At 37.5% G+C, this 16077-nt stretch overlaps 1 protein-coding gene across 2 annotated transcripts; it reads right to left on the bottom strand.

The window, feature by feature from the left end:
• Positions 1 to 337: 337 nt before the first annotated feature.
• On the bottom strand, positions 338 to 12396 carry LOC128702863 (myb/SANT-like DNA-binding domain-containing protein 3). 2 transcript variants are annotated; one of them, XM_053797312.2, is made up of 3 exons: positions 12102 to 12396; positions 9969 to 10078; positions 338 to 5056 (listed from the first exon to the last, which is right to left on the bottom strand). In XM_053797312.2, exons 1-3 carry the CDS (start codon positions 12365 to 12367, stop codon positions 4605 to 4607), a joined length of 828 nt encoding a protein of 275 aa, XP_053653287.1. In that variant the 5' UTR covers positions 12368 to 12396; the 3' UTR covers positions 338 to 4604. The 2 variants fall into 2 exon arrangements, with proteins under 2 accessions (XP_053653287.1, XP_053653288.1); XM_053797313.2 differs by having other exon boundaries at positions 9984 to 10078; positions 12102 to 12395.
• Between the last annotated feature and the right edge of the window lie 3681 nt (positions 12397 to 16077).

Raw genomic sequence — 16077 nt, 5'->3', positions numbered from 1 at the left:
GCCCTTTCTACCTCAATATCTTGCTACCCTCTACCCAAGCAGTATCCGCTGCCCTGTTGCACTCCATGACCCAATAATCATCCCTCTTGCTACCCATTACTAATGCATCCTTCCCTGCTCAGCGGTGGTATATGACCGGTGTAGGCTTAGGGCTTCTATTTCATTATAATAATAATCCTATATTGTTCCTACGAATGTGATAATTCTAGCTTGTTAAATGACCCTTGTGGGTTTAACAATTAGTTATAATTGTAATAATTGTGAGTTTAGTGCTTAGTGTTGATTGATTTAGCTCATTAAAAATTTCAGGCATTAAATATCCGAATAAAAAGTCATGTACGATATACAATGTTTTATTTGTAAAGAAATATTTTATCACAGGCAATAGAAATAATATGAAAGATTTTTAACAAAATTAACACAGTATAAATTCATAATTTGCAAAAACAAATGCACTCAACAATGAAAATAACAGCATCACATAACAGTACAACATACTGTTTACTGGGTATCTTTCATTCTTAGATGTGTGTTTTAGTTCACACAATGTGGATTTCTGTAGAACAAATACTAATAAATTTTCAGACTCTCAGGTGGTCAGAGACGTAGTGTGTATACGTAACAAAATAAAATTGCATAAATTCATGTAAAACAAATATACAGCAGTCTAATATTCCAAATTTCATTCTAAACACCTTCAAAGGAAATGCTACTCACCAGTCTACCCCTCAAGGGGGGTTCCTTAATGTTGGTGATGGGCTCTTGATATAGGGAATTGGATCTATGTTCTGGTTCCCTGAATTGAGTCTGAATACCTTCCTTCCTCCCCCCAGGCACTGTATAATCCCTATGGGTTTAGTGCTCCCCATTAATAATAATAATACTCTCCATTCTTAGCTTAAACCTGAATGCCTTCTGAAGCCCCAGTGTACTATGACCCATACAGATGCTAAGCCCACATGGGTCACAGCATCTGGGGGAAAAGGAGGAAACGATACAAATGAAGGAAAAGGGGCAAAGTAGCTCCAATTCAATGAATCCAGATTCCTCCACTGGCATCAAGGCACCTACCTCCCTTCAAGAGCATAAATAATTCGTAAACAATAAAATTACCAGTGTCAGCAAAAAAAAAAAAAAAAATCCTTACAGCAACTTCAAATGTTTCCATTTTTGTACTCATAAGCAAACAATTTTATTCAAATTATTATATTCACAAAATGTTAAATCTACATGGGTTATTCAGCACTAAGCTGTATAGCCCTTGTGGCTTAGCGCTTCTTTTTGATTATAATAATAATATTCAGCACTAAAGTTAATTTGTGAGAACTCTCAAACGTAAGAGTTGACATTCATCTGCTGGCTCCAGGCTGGTGACAAAGAGGTAAGCTATGACAACCATTTTAGACTTGATACCTCATAATAAAAAACTAGTCTCACATTTTCTAGTTCTTTCACAACTTTAAACAGATTAACACGCCATTGCAAAATCAAGTTATTCTATACAAGTTTGGTATAAGTTTATCAACAGAAAAGTTTAGTCTTACTTCAAATTCTGTTATGGAAAGCTAAGTACCATTTTAAACCTATCCTGCCTATAGATGGTTCCAAGGATCACTGCTCCTCAGCCTGCTCTCAGACCAATCCTCCTGATCAGACTGCAGGCAACACAGCCCGATCAATCAGCTTGAGGGAGAAAGAAAATTTCTCCAAAAGTGTGTGGTCTGTCGGTAATTTTCCTTATATGAAAGGAGTGCGTTGAAAAGCTTTGGATAATTTTTTAATATTCCAGTAATAGGCATTTCCAACAGTTAACAACCCATGTCCAAGTTTCACATTTATATTGTTGGTAAGAATGTTAAATTTATGGATCAATAATGTTCACAATTCTTATACATTATTCACATAAAGCACTAAACCCGTGAGTATTTACAATTTAAGTTACCATCACTAGCATACTGATACAAATAATCACTTTAACCAATGTAAACAGTAACCAGATCTAGGTATATATATACTGTGTTTGTTTTAATAAATCACTATCAAAAGTACACCATGCAAAATACCACAAACTTCTCCTGTCCCTGCCCACCTGTTCTATAATTCCCACTGGCTCTTCAACAATGCATAAATTCCTAAATTATAACAATAACAAAAGCTATATACCAAATACTATCCAAAGTGTCCAAGCTAATCAAGTCCATAAATGTATATCAAGGTTTGGAGACAAAAGCAAAGGTTGCAGAACAAGCCTTCATTCAGACAATGTTTTCAACATTGAGCAAAAATGTCCCTATAAAAAAAAAAAAAAAAAATTCATATTTGCTGGAAATGCACCATTTCAAGATTTCAACCCCTCAAGGAAGGTTCCTTGATGTTGGTGAGGGGCTCTTGATTTAGGGAATTGGATCTGTGCTCCAGTTCCCCGAATTAAGCCTGAATGCCTTCCACATCCTCCCCCCCTTCCCAGGCGCTGTATAATCCTCCGGGTTTAGCGCTTCCCCCTTGATTATAATAATAATAATCAAGATTTCAAAATACAAGAACAAATTGCATCTAAAGAAGTTGCAGATAAAACCCACCAAAGCAACTCATAGCAGCCTTTCATTCAGATAAGCTAAATACAGTATCAAAGTCAGTAATTTACATGATGATACATTATAGTAAAGGATTTTCTAGTACTGCATTAAAATAATGTTGCTATTGACATAAAAGATTTTTAAATATTTAAGAAATATGGCACTTATTCCAGTCTTCCCTGAAAGTCACTTTTTAATTACTGTATTAGTAAGTTAACAATATGAAGTTAATTTAAAAGGTAAGCATGCAAGCTATACTTTCACTGAATATGAAGATTGATGTACGAACTGAATGTGACTGGAAATTAAGTAATCTTTCTAGCACTATAGAACATTGTTTAAAAATTATCAAATTAAATTTCTGAATACTTTTTCAGAAGTTGGAGTACTCATATTTCAACGATTTTAGTAGGGTTCTGTACTAAAAAACAATTTGTAAAAGTGAGAGTAATATACTTTCATATAAATATCAAAGGGTATCCTGAGGTTCTGCACTTATTTGTACATATCAAGAGATTGCACTGGTTTGTACATTCTGATGAGCTGCAAAGATTTACAGAGACTAGTAACTAAATTTGTAACAGAGCAGTTACGGTTTGAGGAAATGAGCAACTCACCTAGTATTATTAATATATTTTATATATAATATACATTATATATATACTATATATATTATATATTTAGGAATGATTACTAAATATCCAAATATGCACTATGGATATTACAGGCCTACACAGTTATCTGCTGAACACAGAAGGAAACACTTAAGCCTGTGTGGATATCAGCTCAAATTAAGTTCACCAGGAAAATAATTCATTACACTACAGTATAACTCCATCCTATTCATAATTTTTCACAGGACAAAATGAGCACCAAACTTCCTGAGCTTAGCAGTTGTCACACTTACTACTCTAAGCAAGCAAGTAAGTTACCTCCACTTATAGTAGTAGAATCACAACACTGGCTTGAAAAAAAAAAATGGAGAGATTTTATGACTATGTTAAATGAAAGGACATAGCAAGGACTGCACGTACATTGACAGTAGTACCTCCGAAGAAAGTGCAGAAGCATAGCATCAACCATCTCGCTGCATAGAATGAGAAGGCATCTTGGGGATAAATATACACACAGTGCTTCAGACATTTAACTATATGTATTAAACCTGCTATGGAACTAAGAGTATTTACTAAGATCAAGGTTTACCTAAAGCATCAAATAAAATTAACAGACTTAACCCACTATTGTTGATTACCCATAAGATGCTATACCAATGGAAAAAAGTCTTAAGAAAAGCAGTGTGTCCATTTATACTCCCCATAGGCACATGGCTTCAAAAGAAATGATGAAGCACACTTCTGTACTCTAGGTATGGTTTGGACAAAATCGTTTGCATCAACATACGACTTCAATCAGCTAATGTAATCATTTCATTTCCCTCAATGCCCAGTGTTTTGTGCAATCAATAATTTTGATAATAATCATATCCATGGTTCCACAAACATATCCCATCACAGAATTTATTGACAATGCACAAGCATAAATACAGTGAGATAAACTTGCCACTTGGGCTTAATGTTAAAATATTTTAACATATTACTAAACAAAATTCAGATATAACAAAAATTTGGATTTCATCCATAAACTTATTTTCAAAAAATAAAATTAGAAACAGAACAATATACTTTGTAAATGCATCAGTGTCTGATGTCTATTATATACAGTATACTGTAGGTGCACCACTGCCCAGTATTAAAGCACAGGTGTTCAAGCTTCACATACATAATGATCAACTTATCTTCACATAACAGTATTCACTAAAATAAACACAGTCTTTCAATTATTTAACCTCGCCACCACACTCATATTTCTTAAATGCACAAGTTTTTTTGTTTTTGTTTTTTCAGGTACATATTTCCTACAATTTACACTATCACAATCTAGTATCCATTTTAAAGACTGCATGATATCTAAAAAAAAAAAATTCACTGATTTTCATTAACTATTCTTTACCATCTATTACTTTCTGCATTATGTTTCCATATCTCCATAACCAGTTTTCTTTTCCCAAAACTTAATTTGCAACATTGCCAAATTCAAGTTAGCCTCATGCTGTTGTCGCTGCCACTCGTGAGCTTCCCGCTGCTGCTGGTATCTTTCTTGTAGAGTTTTACGCTCTAATCTTAAGTTTTCTATCGACAGCTGAGCCTGCTGCATTTGTATCTGAGCAAGAAGAATGTCTTCATCACATAACTGGTCCATTTTTTGCTTTCTTGTTCGTCTTGAAGGGCCAATATTTGGGGTTAAATCTGCATTTGGCTTTTCATAATAGGTCTGCTCACAGTTCTGAGAGGTATCTGATGCAGAAGATTGCCCAGTCTGAAAGCCATCCATTCTGACAGTGGAGTTTGTTGAAGTTTCTGGTAGCAAACAATCTGGAACCATATCCTGAGGATTCACCACAACAGTTTTCACATCATCATCTATAAAGAATAAATAATAACTATAAATAAAACAACCCAATACTTATGCAGTATTCTAAAATACAGTAAAATAAAATACTGGAAAGTGTATATTAAAGGATAAGAATAAAGTACTAATGTAGCTTCAAGGGTGTTTATGATGGATATGAAGTGCCACAATTTCAAAATACAAATACACATATTCTTACCATACACAGTATACATAGATGGAAATAAAAGCCATTAAACTGTTTGGTTTAAATAAAAGATACTACTGACTGGAATCTTATTCTCATTACATCATCTACCAGAGCCTGAATGTCACCACAAGTATTTAAGATTCTATATACTGTATATTTTAAAGTAATTTTATCTCTAACTGCACCCACAATCAAGCCTAAATCCACTTCTTACAAACTAACTACATTCATGGGAGGCACTTAACCCATACAGGTCATACAATACCCTGGGAAATGGAAGCATTCTGGTTCAATCCAAGGAAGGGAGAGCAGATCCAATTCCTTGAATCTTATTGTCCCTCACCAGCAATGAAGAACCTCCCTTGAGGTAACTTATAAAGTAGCTTAACAGAAGTACAGTAGTTAAATGGTCATTCATTATATTCTGACTATCACCTACCCTGAGACACTCATTTACAGTCTCTAATTTATTTTAGTAACTCAACATACGGAAATCAATTCTATTCTATCCCTCTCTTTAACAAGTACTAAACATGGTTCCCTAAGAACTCTTCCTCAATTGGGATGATTATCATTATTATTGGACAATTAGTTTTATTATTATTTTTTTATTATTTTCATTATTATAATTTTAATACATTGGTCATTTCCAAACATGGCAGGGTAACCCAAATTAGGAAACATTCCTCAGCATAAGAACATAAGAAAGGAGGAATGCTGCAGGAGGCCTGCTGGCCCATACTAGGCAGGTCCTTTACAATTCATCCCACTAACAAAACATTTGCCCAACCCAATTTTCAATGCCACCCAAGAAATAAGCTCTGATGTGAAAGTCCCACTCAAATCCAACCCCTCCCACTCATGTACTTATCCAACCTAGATTTGAAACTACCCAAAGTCCCAGCCTCAATAACCCAACTAGGTAGACTGTTCCACTCATCAACTACCCTATTTCCAAACCAATACTTTCCTATGTCCTTTCTAAATCTAAACTTATCTAATTTAAATCCATTACTGCGGGTTCTCTCTTGGAGAGACATCCTCAAGACCTTATTAATATCCCCTTTATTAATACCTATCTTCCACTTATACACTTCGATCAGGTCTCCCCTCATTCTTCGTCTAACAAGTGAATGTAACTTAAGAGTCTTCAATCTTTCTTCATAAGGAAGATTTCTAATGCTATGTATTAATTTAGTCATCCTACGCTGAATGTTTTCTAACAAATTTATGTCCATTTTGTAATACGGAGACCAGAACTGAGCTGCATAATCTAGGTGAGGCCTTACTAATGATGTATAAAGCTGCAGTATGACCTCTGGACTTCTGTTGCTTACACTTCTTGATATAAATCCCAGTAATCTATTTGCCTTATTACGTACGCTTAGGCACTGCTGTCTTGGTTTAAGGTTGCTGCTCACCATAACCCCCAAGTCCTTTTTGCAATCTGTATGGCTAAGTTCTACATCATTTAACTTATAAGTACTAGGGTTATGGGCACTCCCAAGCTTCAGAACCTTGCATTTATCTACATTGAACTGCATCTGCCACTTTTCTGACCAAGAATAGAGTTTGTTTAAATCCTCCTGAAGTTCCATAACATCTACGTTTGAATCAATTATCCTACTTATCTTTGTGTCATCGGCGAATTTGCTCATATCACTAGTAATTCCCTCATCAAGATCATTGATATATATTATAAACAACAACGGGCCCAAGACTGATCCCTGTGGAACGCCACTTGTTACAGATCCCCACTCGGACTTAACCCCATTTATGGACACTCTCTGCTTCCTGTCAGTGAGCCATGACTCGATCCACGAGAGCACTTTTCCCCCAATGCCATGAGCTGCCACTTTCTTTAACAGTCTATGGTGCGGAACTCTATCAAAAGCCTTACTAAAATCTAAGTAAATAATATCAAATTCTTTATTGTGGTCAACAGCCTCAAAAGCTTTACTGAAGAAAGTTAATAAATTAGTTAGACAAGACCGGCCTCTTGTGAATCCATGCTGAGTATCATTAATCAAGCTATGCTTATCGAGATGGCTTCTTATAATCTCAGCTATAATTGACTCTAGTAATTTGCCTACAATTGAGGTCAGGCTTATTGGGCGGTAATTTGACGGTAACGACTTGTCCCCCGTTTTAAAAATAGGAATTACATTAGCCATCTTCCACATATCAGACACTACACCTGTTTGAAGAGATAAATTAAAAATATTAGTTAATGGTTCACAGAGTTCCATTTTGCATTCCTTAAGAACCCTTGAAAAAACCTCATCAGGACCCGGCGACTTATTTTGCTTCAGTCTGTCTATCTGCTTCACAACCATCTCACTAGTGACTGTGATGTTACATAATTTATCTTCTTCTAGCCCACTGTAAAAATTAATTACTGGAATATTGTTAGTGTCTTCCTGTGTAAAAACTGAGAGAAAATAATTATTTAAAATCAAGCACATTTCATTCTCTTTGTCAGTAAGGTGCCCATAGTTATTTTTAAGGGGACCTATCTTATCTCTAACTTTTGTTCTATAGACCTGGAAAAAACTTTTTGGGTTAGTTTTAGAATCCCTAGCAACTTTAATTTCATAGTCCCTTTTAGCTTTTCTTATCCCCTTTTTAATGTCCCTCTTAATGTCAATATACTGATTCATAAGATGACCCTCACCTCTTTTGATACGCCTATAAATTCCTTTCTTATGCCCTAGTAGATATTTGAGCCTATTATTCATCCATTTTGGGTCATTTCTATTTGATCTAATTTCTTTATATGGGATAAACGCTCTTTGAGCAGCATGTATAGTGTTCAGAAAACTGTCATATTGATAGCTCTCTTCGTTACCCCAGTCAACAGATGATAAGTGTTCTCTAAGCCCATCGTAATCTGCTAAGCGAAAATCTGGGACTGTTACTGAGTTATCGCTACTATCGTACTTCCATTCAATGCTAAATGTAATTGATTTGTGGTCGCTAGCACCCAGTTCCTCTGAAATTTCTAAATTATTAACAAGGGATTCATTGTTTGCCATAACTAAGTCAAGCAGGTTATTTCCCCTTGTAGGTTCTGTCACAAACTGCTTCAAAAAACAATCCTGAAATACTTCTAAGAAGTCGTATGATTCTAAATTCCCAGTCAAGAAATTCCAATCAACATGACTAAAGTTAAAGTCTCCTAGAATTACTACATTATGGTGCCTTGTGGCCTTAACAATTTCCTCCCATAGTAGTTTCCCTTGGTCCCTATCTAAGTTTGGGGGACGGTATATCACTCCTAAAATCAGTTTTTCATGCCCCTCTGAAAATTCTATCCAAACAGACTCTGTATGTGTTACTTCAGACTTAATACCCGTTTTTATGCAACAGTTCAAGCGATCTCGGACATACAATGCCACCCCACCCCCCTTCCCAATACTTCTATCTTCTTGGAACAATTTAAAACCCTGAATATGACATTCCGCAGGCATGTCCCGACTTTTTGAATTAAACCACGTCACAGTTAAGGCAAATACATCAATGTTACCTGCACTAGCAACTAATCTCAACTCGTCCATCTTATTCCTAGCACTACAGCAATTAGCATAATAAACATTGAAAGACTCTCCTTTCTCTTTACCCTTCCTGCTCTATCTGTTTAAATTCATATTAGCATTATCACAGTAACATAGAATTTTCTACATACAATGCAAATGCCTTGAAAAGTGTAAAAAAAAAAATAATAAGATCTACTACAGGAAATTCCCATGCTTATCTACCTATTATGCTGTGAAGCAGTCTACTTTGTGGCACTTCAAAATGAGTGGAAGGAATGAGGATTCACTCGCTTGAAACATTAAGATTACTTATGAAAAAAAGATCAAGAAAAAACAGAAAACATTCATTGAAGGTTAGAATAGAAATACGAAAAGGATGCATACTACCAAGTGGCTCTGGAGTGCAAATCTAATCCAAATTAGGAACCATCATTGAAAAAAGCAGTACACTTTCATTTTCCCCTATACAGTATCATTAATTTTGTGCAAAACACGAGCCAAATAGTTATGATGACTTCCTCATGCATTATTGCCCAAATATTTGTACTGTACCAACAGTAACTTTTTCACCTGCTTCTGTCACCTTAGATCAAATTTTAAATTAACTCTGATTACATAACACTCTTCTTCAAAATTCTAAAATAAAAGAATGTCTCAAAATTTTCTCCACCTGCATTCTTTAACAAAGAGAATTAATAATATTCTTATTAGTTCCTAGATTTCATATATAGAAATGGAGTACAGAGTACGAATTTCTCAAAAGTGTTTAACGTACTGTATTCAGTAAAACTTAATTAAACTGTTAGTGATTCAAGGGTTAAATGCTTCCCAAGTTAGTCTCAGACCAGGTTTCCTAAACTGAAAATGCTGAATTAAGGAAAAGTATTAGGAACTATTAAGACACAAGGGAAATTAAAGTGTACATACAGCATACTGCATATAAGTAAAGGTTTGCAAGATTTGTGTGTCATCTTATATACGTATTCATAAGACAAAGACATACATGACCAACAATCCTTCCAGAATCCAAAACATTTAACATGCATTCATGTGCCATTCAGGTGATAAGACAGCAGTACCTTCCTGGATGGATGATATCTACTCCCCCTTCACACCTATGACTAAATAAGTAGAATGTAACTTAAAAATATATAGGATACATAGGCAATAAAAAAATTAAGTCATGCACTGACAGACCAGAATTTAGCATACAGGGATTGAGCACATTGAGAACAGCCTCTACTTCAGGTGTAACAGCCGATGGTACAGATCGATTATCTTCTGATCCGTTTCGTGTTGCTCTATCACTGGAAGAAAAACATAAATTATACTACCAGAAGAAAGTCTTTGTAAAGGCAGACATATTTAAAACTAGATATTGAATTTTAGAGCTAGATATGTACTAGTCTATCACTTAGCGATCAAAAAAGTATGTATGCTATATATATCCATCCTGTTTCCCCAGTTACATAATTGTTCTGAAACTTAAATGAAAAGAATGTATATTTTATTACTGTATTAATATTTTCAAGAAGAATGATTTGTTTATCTTAAAAAATTACAAGTTAGCAGAGGACCCATAAGGAAATTACACCATCTAAAAAAATATGCTAGTAAAGAAGACACTTTACTGACATACATTAAAGTTTAAAAACAAAAAAAAGGCTCAGCAAATTTATTAAAGCAACCTCTGGCTATCACATAGAGAAACAGATAGTAGCATTTTTTCTGCAGTTTTAACAGTTTTGGAGGTAACTAGAAAGAAGTAAAAACTACAAGATTAAAAAATAAAACAAAGACAAACTTAGAATTGGCTCAACAGGCTATATCCTGGCCTGATACAAAAATGACAAATTTTACTAATTCTCTACAGGCTGTCACCATCACTAGATTTTAAAGAATAATCTCACCTCTGTCGTGGAATTCTAAAATTCACAACAGAATCTGTGAACTGTGTCAATTATTCCTAAAGCAAATGTATTCTGTACCTTATGATTTTTTTTTTATTAACACAACCGTTTCTTACTGAGACAGGGCAACTCGAAAAAGAAGAAACACTTTCATCATCACTCACTCACTCCATCATTGTCTTGCCAGAGGTGTGTTCACACTACAGTTAAAAAACTGCAACAAATTTCCACCCCTCCTTCAGAGTGCAGGCACTGTACTTCCTACTTCCAGGACTCAAGTTCAGTTAACCAGTTCCCCCGAATTCCTTCATAAATGCTACTTGTGTCATTGAGATTATTCTGCTCAGTTCTGGTCACACTGTATTACAGGATGAACATAAATATGCTGGAAAACATACAGAGATGATAAATTTCATTCTACGAATTAGAAACCTTTCCTACAAAAATAGGCTAAAGGTACTGAACATGCACTGTCTGGAAAGGGGTAGAATTTGGGGAGATATGACTGAAGTGTATAAATGGAAAAGCAGCAATAAAGGTTATATAAACATGTTGAAAATATCTAACCAAGACAAGACTCTCAACAATGGATTAAAGTTGGAGAAATTTAGATTTAGATAAAATGTAGGGATGAACTGATTTGGCAATAAAATTGCAAGTGACTATTATTATTATTCTGGTTATAAAGAGCGCTAAATCTGTAAAGGCCACACAGCACAAAGAGGAATGGAAAGAACTTAGGTTCATTATTATAATCATGGGGAGCGCTAAACCCGTAGGATTATACAGCACATGTAGGGAGGGATGGAAGGTATTCAGGTTCAATTCAGAGAACTGGAGCACAGATCCAATTCCCTAGATCAAGAGCCCCTCGCCAGCGTCAAGGAACCTCCCTTGAGGGGAGAACTTAGGTTCAATCCAAGGAAAGGGAAGTCAGGGCCAATTCCTTGAATTAAGAGTCCTTCAGACATTAAGGAACAAGAAGTGGAACAAACTCCCAAGTAACATCACTGAAGTGAGAACCTTGAGTAGCTTTATTTACTGGTTAGAAGGGTGCATAAGTGTGAGTTAAACCTGCCTAGCATAGGTCAGTAGGCCTACGTCATGACCCAAATTAACATGAATAATAGCAAGATCAACTGACACAGGAGTCCACCAGACGGGTCAATTTTTTAAGACCCAACTGTGAGGATAAACCTGTAAGGGTAGGTGGCAATCAGGTTTGTTCAAAAGTGGAAAGTGGCTCCAATTTCGTGGATCACGAGCCCCTCCACTGGCGTCAAGGAACGACCCTTGAAAGGACCGTGTGCATGTAGCTGTAATAAAACTCTTACAGCCTCCAGACAATGAAAACATTATGCTGCAACGGATTCCCTGTTACCTCTGTTCTATTACTGATGTTATATTAAAGTGTTGTCACCTCTCTAGTGCCTTCTTGGCTCTGGCTTTCATGTTTTCCCAGCAGCGCCTCAGCTCCCGGCTGCTCCTGGGTTGGGTTGAGGGATGAGCTGAGAATTGTGCTGCTATCACTTCCCACACTTGTTCTTTTTCTCTGTTAGATGCTCCGTCTCTCTTCTTAGACTCCACTACGTCTTTGTGTTGCTCTATTAACGCTGTCAACACCGTCTTCTCTAAAGGGATAAACCATTTTCGTCGGCCCTCAGTTCCTTCACCGTATTCCGCCATGTTGACGTAAACAACTCAAATTTGCTGCAGTTTTACCAACTCTTTTCTATAAAAGACCTTACTTATGGCAAATAAATATCGTTTAATTTCAGTAATCACCTTATATAAGCCTTTCGGAGTATTAGCTTATAGATAATAGTCTAAGAATAATTTTTATTGAAATAAATTTGTACTTCAGTAAAGTTGAAAATCAAAATTTTAAATTTCAAAGATTTACTTTTATTTTGGCTATACCCTTAAATAAGATAGGAACAACATGATTAGTTAAAAGTAACCAATCATATGCCTCGTTACATCCCGTGATGCAGGAAACGCACAAACGAACGCTACACTCCCTCAAGAGCCACTTGATTAAGTTTAATGTCAAACAAAAACAAAAAATATGACCACACGCGCTGTTTTTAATAGCCCATATTTTTACTCACATAACAACTTTGTCTTAACATAGAAATTCTAAAGACAAAGTCAATTAGAAACGATGAATTATTGGTTTGAACCAGCGCTTCATTAGTTTAAATAATTTAGTAACCCTTTTGTAAATTCTTTATTTTCTAAGAATTTTCTTCATAATTCACGAGATGATATATTTTACCTAGTTAGAAGTGATATATAAATGATTCAGGACGATTACTATAACTATTAAAAAAGTTATTCTCATTGAGACTGTACTGGAGTTTACCTGGAGAGAGTTCCGGGGGTCAACGCCCCCGCGGCCCGGTCTGTGACCAGGCCTCCTGGTGAATCAGAGCCTGATCAACCAGGCTGTTGCTGCTGGCTGCACGCAAACCAACGTACGAGCCACAGCCCGGCTGATCAGGAACTGACTTTAGGTGCTTGTCCAGTGCCAGCTTGAAGACTGCCAGGGGTCTGTTGGTAATCCCCCTTATGTGTGCTGGGAGGCAGTTGAACAGTCTCGGGCCCCTGACACTTATTGTATGGTCTCTTAACGTGCTAGTGACACCCCTGCTTTTCATTGGGGGATGGTGCATCGTCTGCCAAGTCTTTTGCTTTCGTAGTGAGTGATTTTCGTGTGCAAGTTCGGTACTAGTCCCTCTAGGATTTTCCAGGTGTATATAATCATGTATCTCTCCCTCCTGCGTTCCAGGGAATACAGGTTCAGGAACCTCAAGCGCTCCCAGTAATTGAGGTGTTTTATCTCCGTTATGCGCGCCGTGAAAGTTCTCTGCACATTCTCTAGGTCGGCAATTTCACCTGCCTTGAAAGGTGATGTTAGTGTGCAGCAATATTCCAGCCTAGATAGAACAAGTGACCTGAAGAGTGTCATCATGGGCTTGGCCTCCCTAGTTTTGAAGGTTCTCATTATCCATCCTGTCATTTTTCTAGCAGATGCGATTGATACAATGTTATGGTCCTTGAAGGTGAGATCCTCCGACATGATCACTCCCAGGTCTTTGACGTTGGTGTTTCGCTCTATTTTGTGGCCAGAATTTGTTTTGTAACTAACGTTATATAAAGAAATTGGAAAAATTCATAGAATTTTCAGTAACATTTAAATTGTTAGCAGAAGGCATCTATGTTTTGTACATAACCCACAGAATATTGTTAAAACTAGCATCGAACTTAAGCTAAAAGAATCCTTTAGGAGTCAGGAATCGCGGGAAGAACTAAAAGCCATAAATGAAATCGAAAGAAACCCAAAGTATTTCTTCTCCTATGCCAAATCAAAATCGAGAACAACGTCCAGTATTGGGCCCCTACTTAAACAAGATGGGTCCTACACAGATGACAGCAAGGAAATGAGTGAGCTACTCAAGTCCCAATATGACTCAGTTTTTAGCAAGCCGCTAACCAGACTGAGAGTCGAAGATCAAAATGAATTTTTTATGAGAGAGCCACAAAATTTGATTAACACAAGCCTATCCGATGTTATCCTGACGCCAAATGACTTCGAACAGGCGATAAATGACATGCCCATGCACTCTGCCCCAGGGCCAGACTCATGGAACTCTGTGTTCATCAAGAACTGCAAGAAGCCCCTATCACGAGCCTTTTCCATCCTATGGAGAGGGAGCATGGACACGGGGGTCGTCCCTCAGTTACTAAAAACAACAGACATAGCCCCACTCCACAAAGGGGGCAGTAAAGCAACAGCAAAGAACTACAGACCAATAGCACTAACATCCCATATCATAAAAATCTTTGAAAGGGTCCTAAGAAGCAAGATCACCACCCATCTAGAAACCCATCAGTTACACAACCCAGGGCAACATGGGTTTAGAACAGGTCGCTCCTGTCTGTCTCAACTACTGGATCACTACGACAAGGTCCTAAATGCACTAGAAGACAAAAAGAATGCAGATGTAATATATACAGACTTTGCAAAAGCCTTCGACAAGTGTGACCATGGCGTAATAGCGCACAAAATGCGCGCTAAAGGAATAACAGGAAAAGTTGGTCGATGGATCTATAATTTCCTCACTAACAGAACACAGAGAGTAGTCGTCAACAGAGTAAAGTCCGAGGCAGCTACGGTGAAAAGCTCTGTTCCACAAGGCACAGTACTAGCTCCCATCTTGTTCCTCATCCTCATATCCGACATAGACAAGGATGTCAGCCACAGCACCGTGTCTTCCTTTGCAGATGACACCCGAATCTGCATGACAGTGTCTTCCATTGCAGACACTGCAAGGCTCCAGGCGGACATCAACCAAATCTTTCAGTGGGCTGCAGAAAACAATATGAAGTTCAACGATGAGAAATTTCAATTACTCAGATATGGTAAACATGAGGAAATTAAATCTTCATCAGAGTACAAAACAAATTCTGGCCACAAAATAGAGCGAAACACCAACGTCAAAGACCTGGGAGTGATTATGTCGGAGGATCTCACCTTCAAGGACCATAACATTGTATCAATCGCATCTGCTAGAAAAATGACAGGATGGATAATGAGAACCTTCAAAACTAGGGAGGCCAAGCCCATGATGACACTCTTCAGGTCACTTGTTCTATCTAGGCTGGAATATTGCTGCACTCTAACAGCACCTTTCAAGGCAGGTGAAATTGCCGACCTAGAAAATGTACAGAGAACTTTCACGGCGCGCATAACGGAGATAAAACACCTCAATTACTGGGAGCGCTTGAGGTTTCTAAACCTGTATTCCCTGGAACGCAGGAGGGAGAGATACATGATTATATACACCTGGAAAATCCTAGAGGGACTAGTACCGAACTTGCACACGAAAATCACTCACTACGAAAGCAAAAGACTTGGCAGACGATGCACCATCCCCCCAATGAAAAGCAGGGGTGTCACTAGCACGTTAAGAGACCATACAATAAGTGTCAGGGGACCGAGACTGTTCAACTGCCTCCCAGCACACATAAGGGGGATTACCAACAGACCCCTGGCAGTCTTCAAGCTGGCACTGGACAAGCACCTAAAGGCAGTTCCTGATCAGCCGGGCTGTGGCTCGTACGTTGGTTTGCGTGCAGCCAGCAGCAACAGCCTGGTTGATCAGGCGCTGATCCACCAGGAGGCCTGGTCACAGACCGGGCCGCGGGGGCGTTGACCCCCGAAACTCTCTCCAGGTAAACTCCAGGTAAATATATCCATGCCGTGGGCAGTAGTTATTACAGAGGCACATAATGGTTCTAGGGACTGTACCTGTAATATACACAGACTTTGCAAAAGCATTTGACAAATGCGATCATGGCGTAATAGCCCATAAAATACGTGCTAAAGGAAT

The sequence above is a fragment of the Cherax quadricarinatus genome, chromosome 82 (assembly GCF_038502225.1).
Source record: "Cherax quadricarinatus isolate ZL_2023a chromosome 82, ASM3850222v1, whole genome shotgun sequence".
Classification (NCBI taxonomy): domain Eukaryota; kingdom Metazoa; phylum Arthropoda; class Malacostraca; order Decapoda; family Parastacidae; genus Cherax; species Cherax quadricarinatus.
Note: the sequence above shows the minus strand (reverse complement) of the source record. Positions and strands in the feature narration are given on the sequence as shown.

Bases quoted from the DNA above. Each gene is read 5' to 3' on its own strand.
- LOC128702863 (XM_053797312.2), bottom strand. From the start codon at position 12,367: ATGGCGGAATACGGTGAAGGAACTGAGGGCCGACGAAAATGGTTTATC. The intron at 10,079-12,101 runs GTGACAACACTT...TTTTTCTTCCAG, and splicing joins GCCAAGAAGGCACTAGAGAG to TGATAGAGCAACACGAAACG. The intron at 5,057-9,968 runs GTCTGTCAGTGC...TATTCTTTATAG, and splicing joins TCCCTGTATGCTAAATTCTG to ATGATGATGTGAAAACTGTT.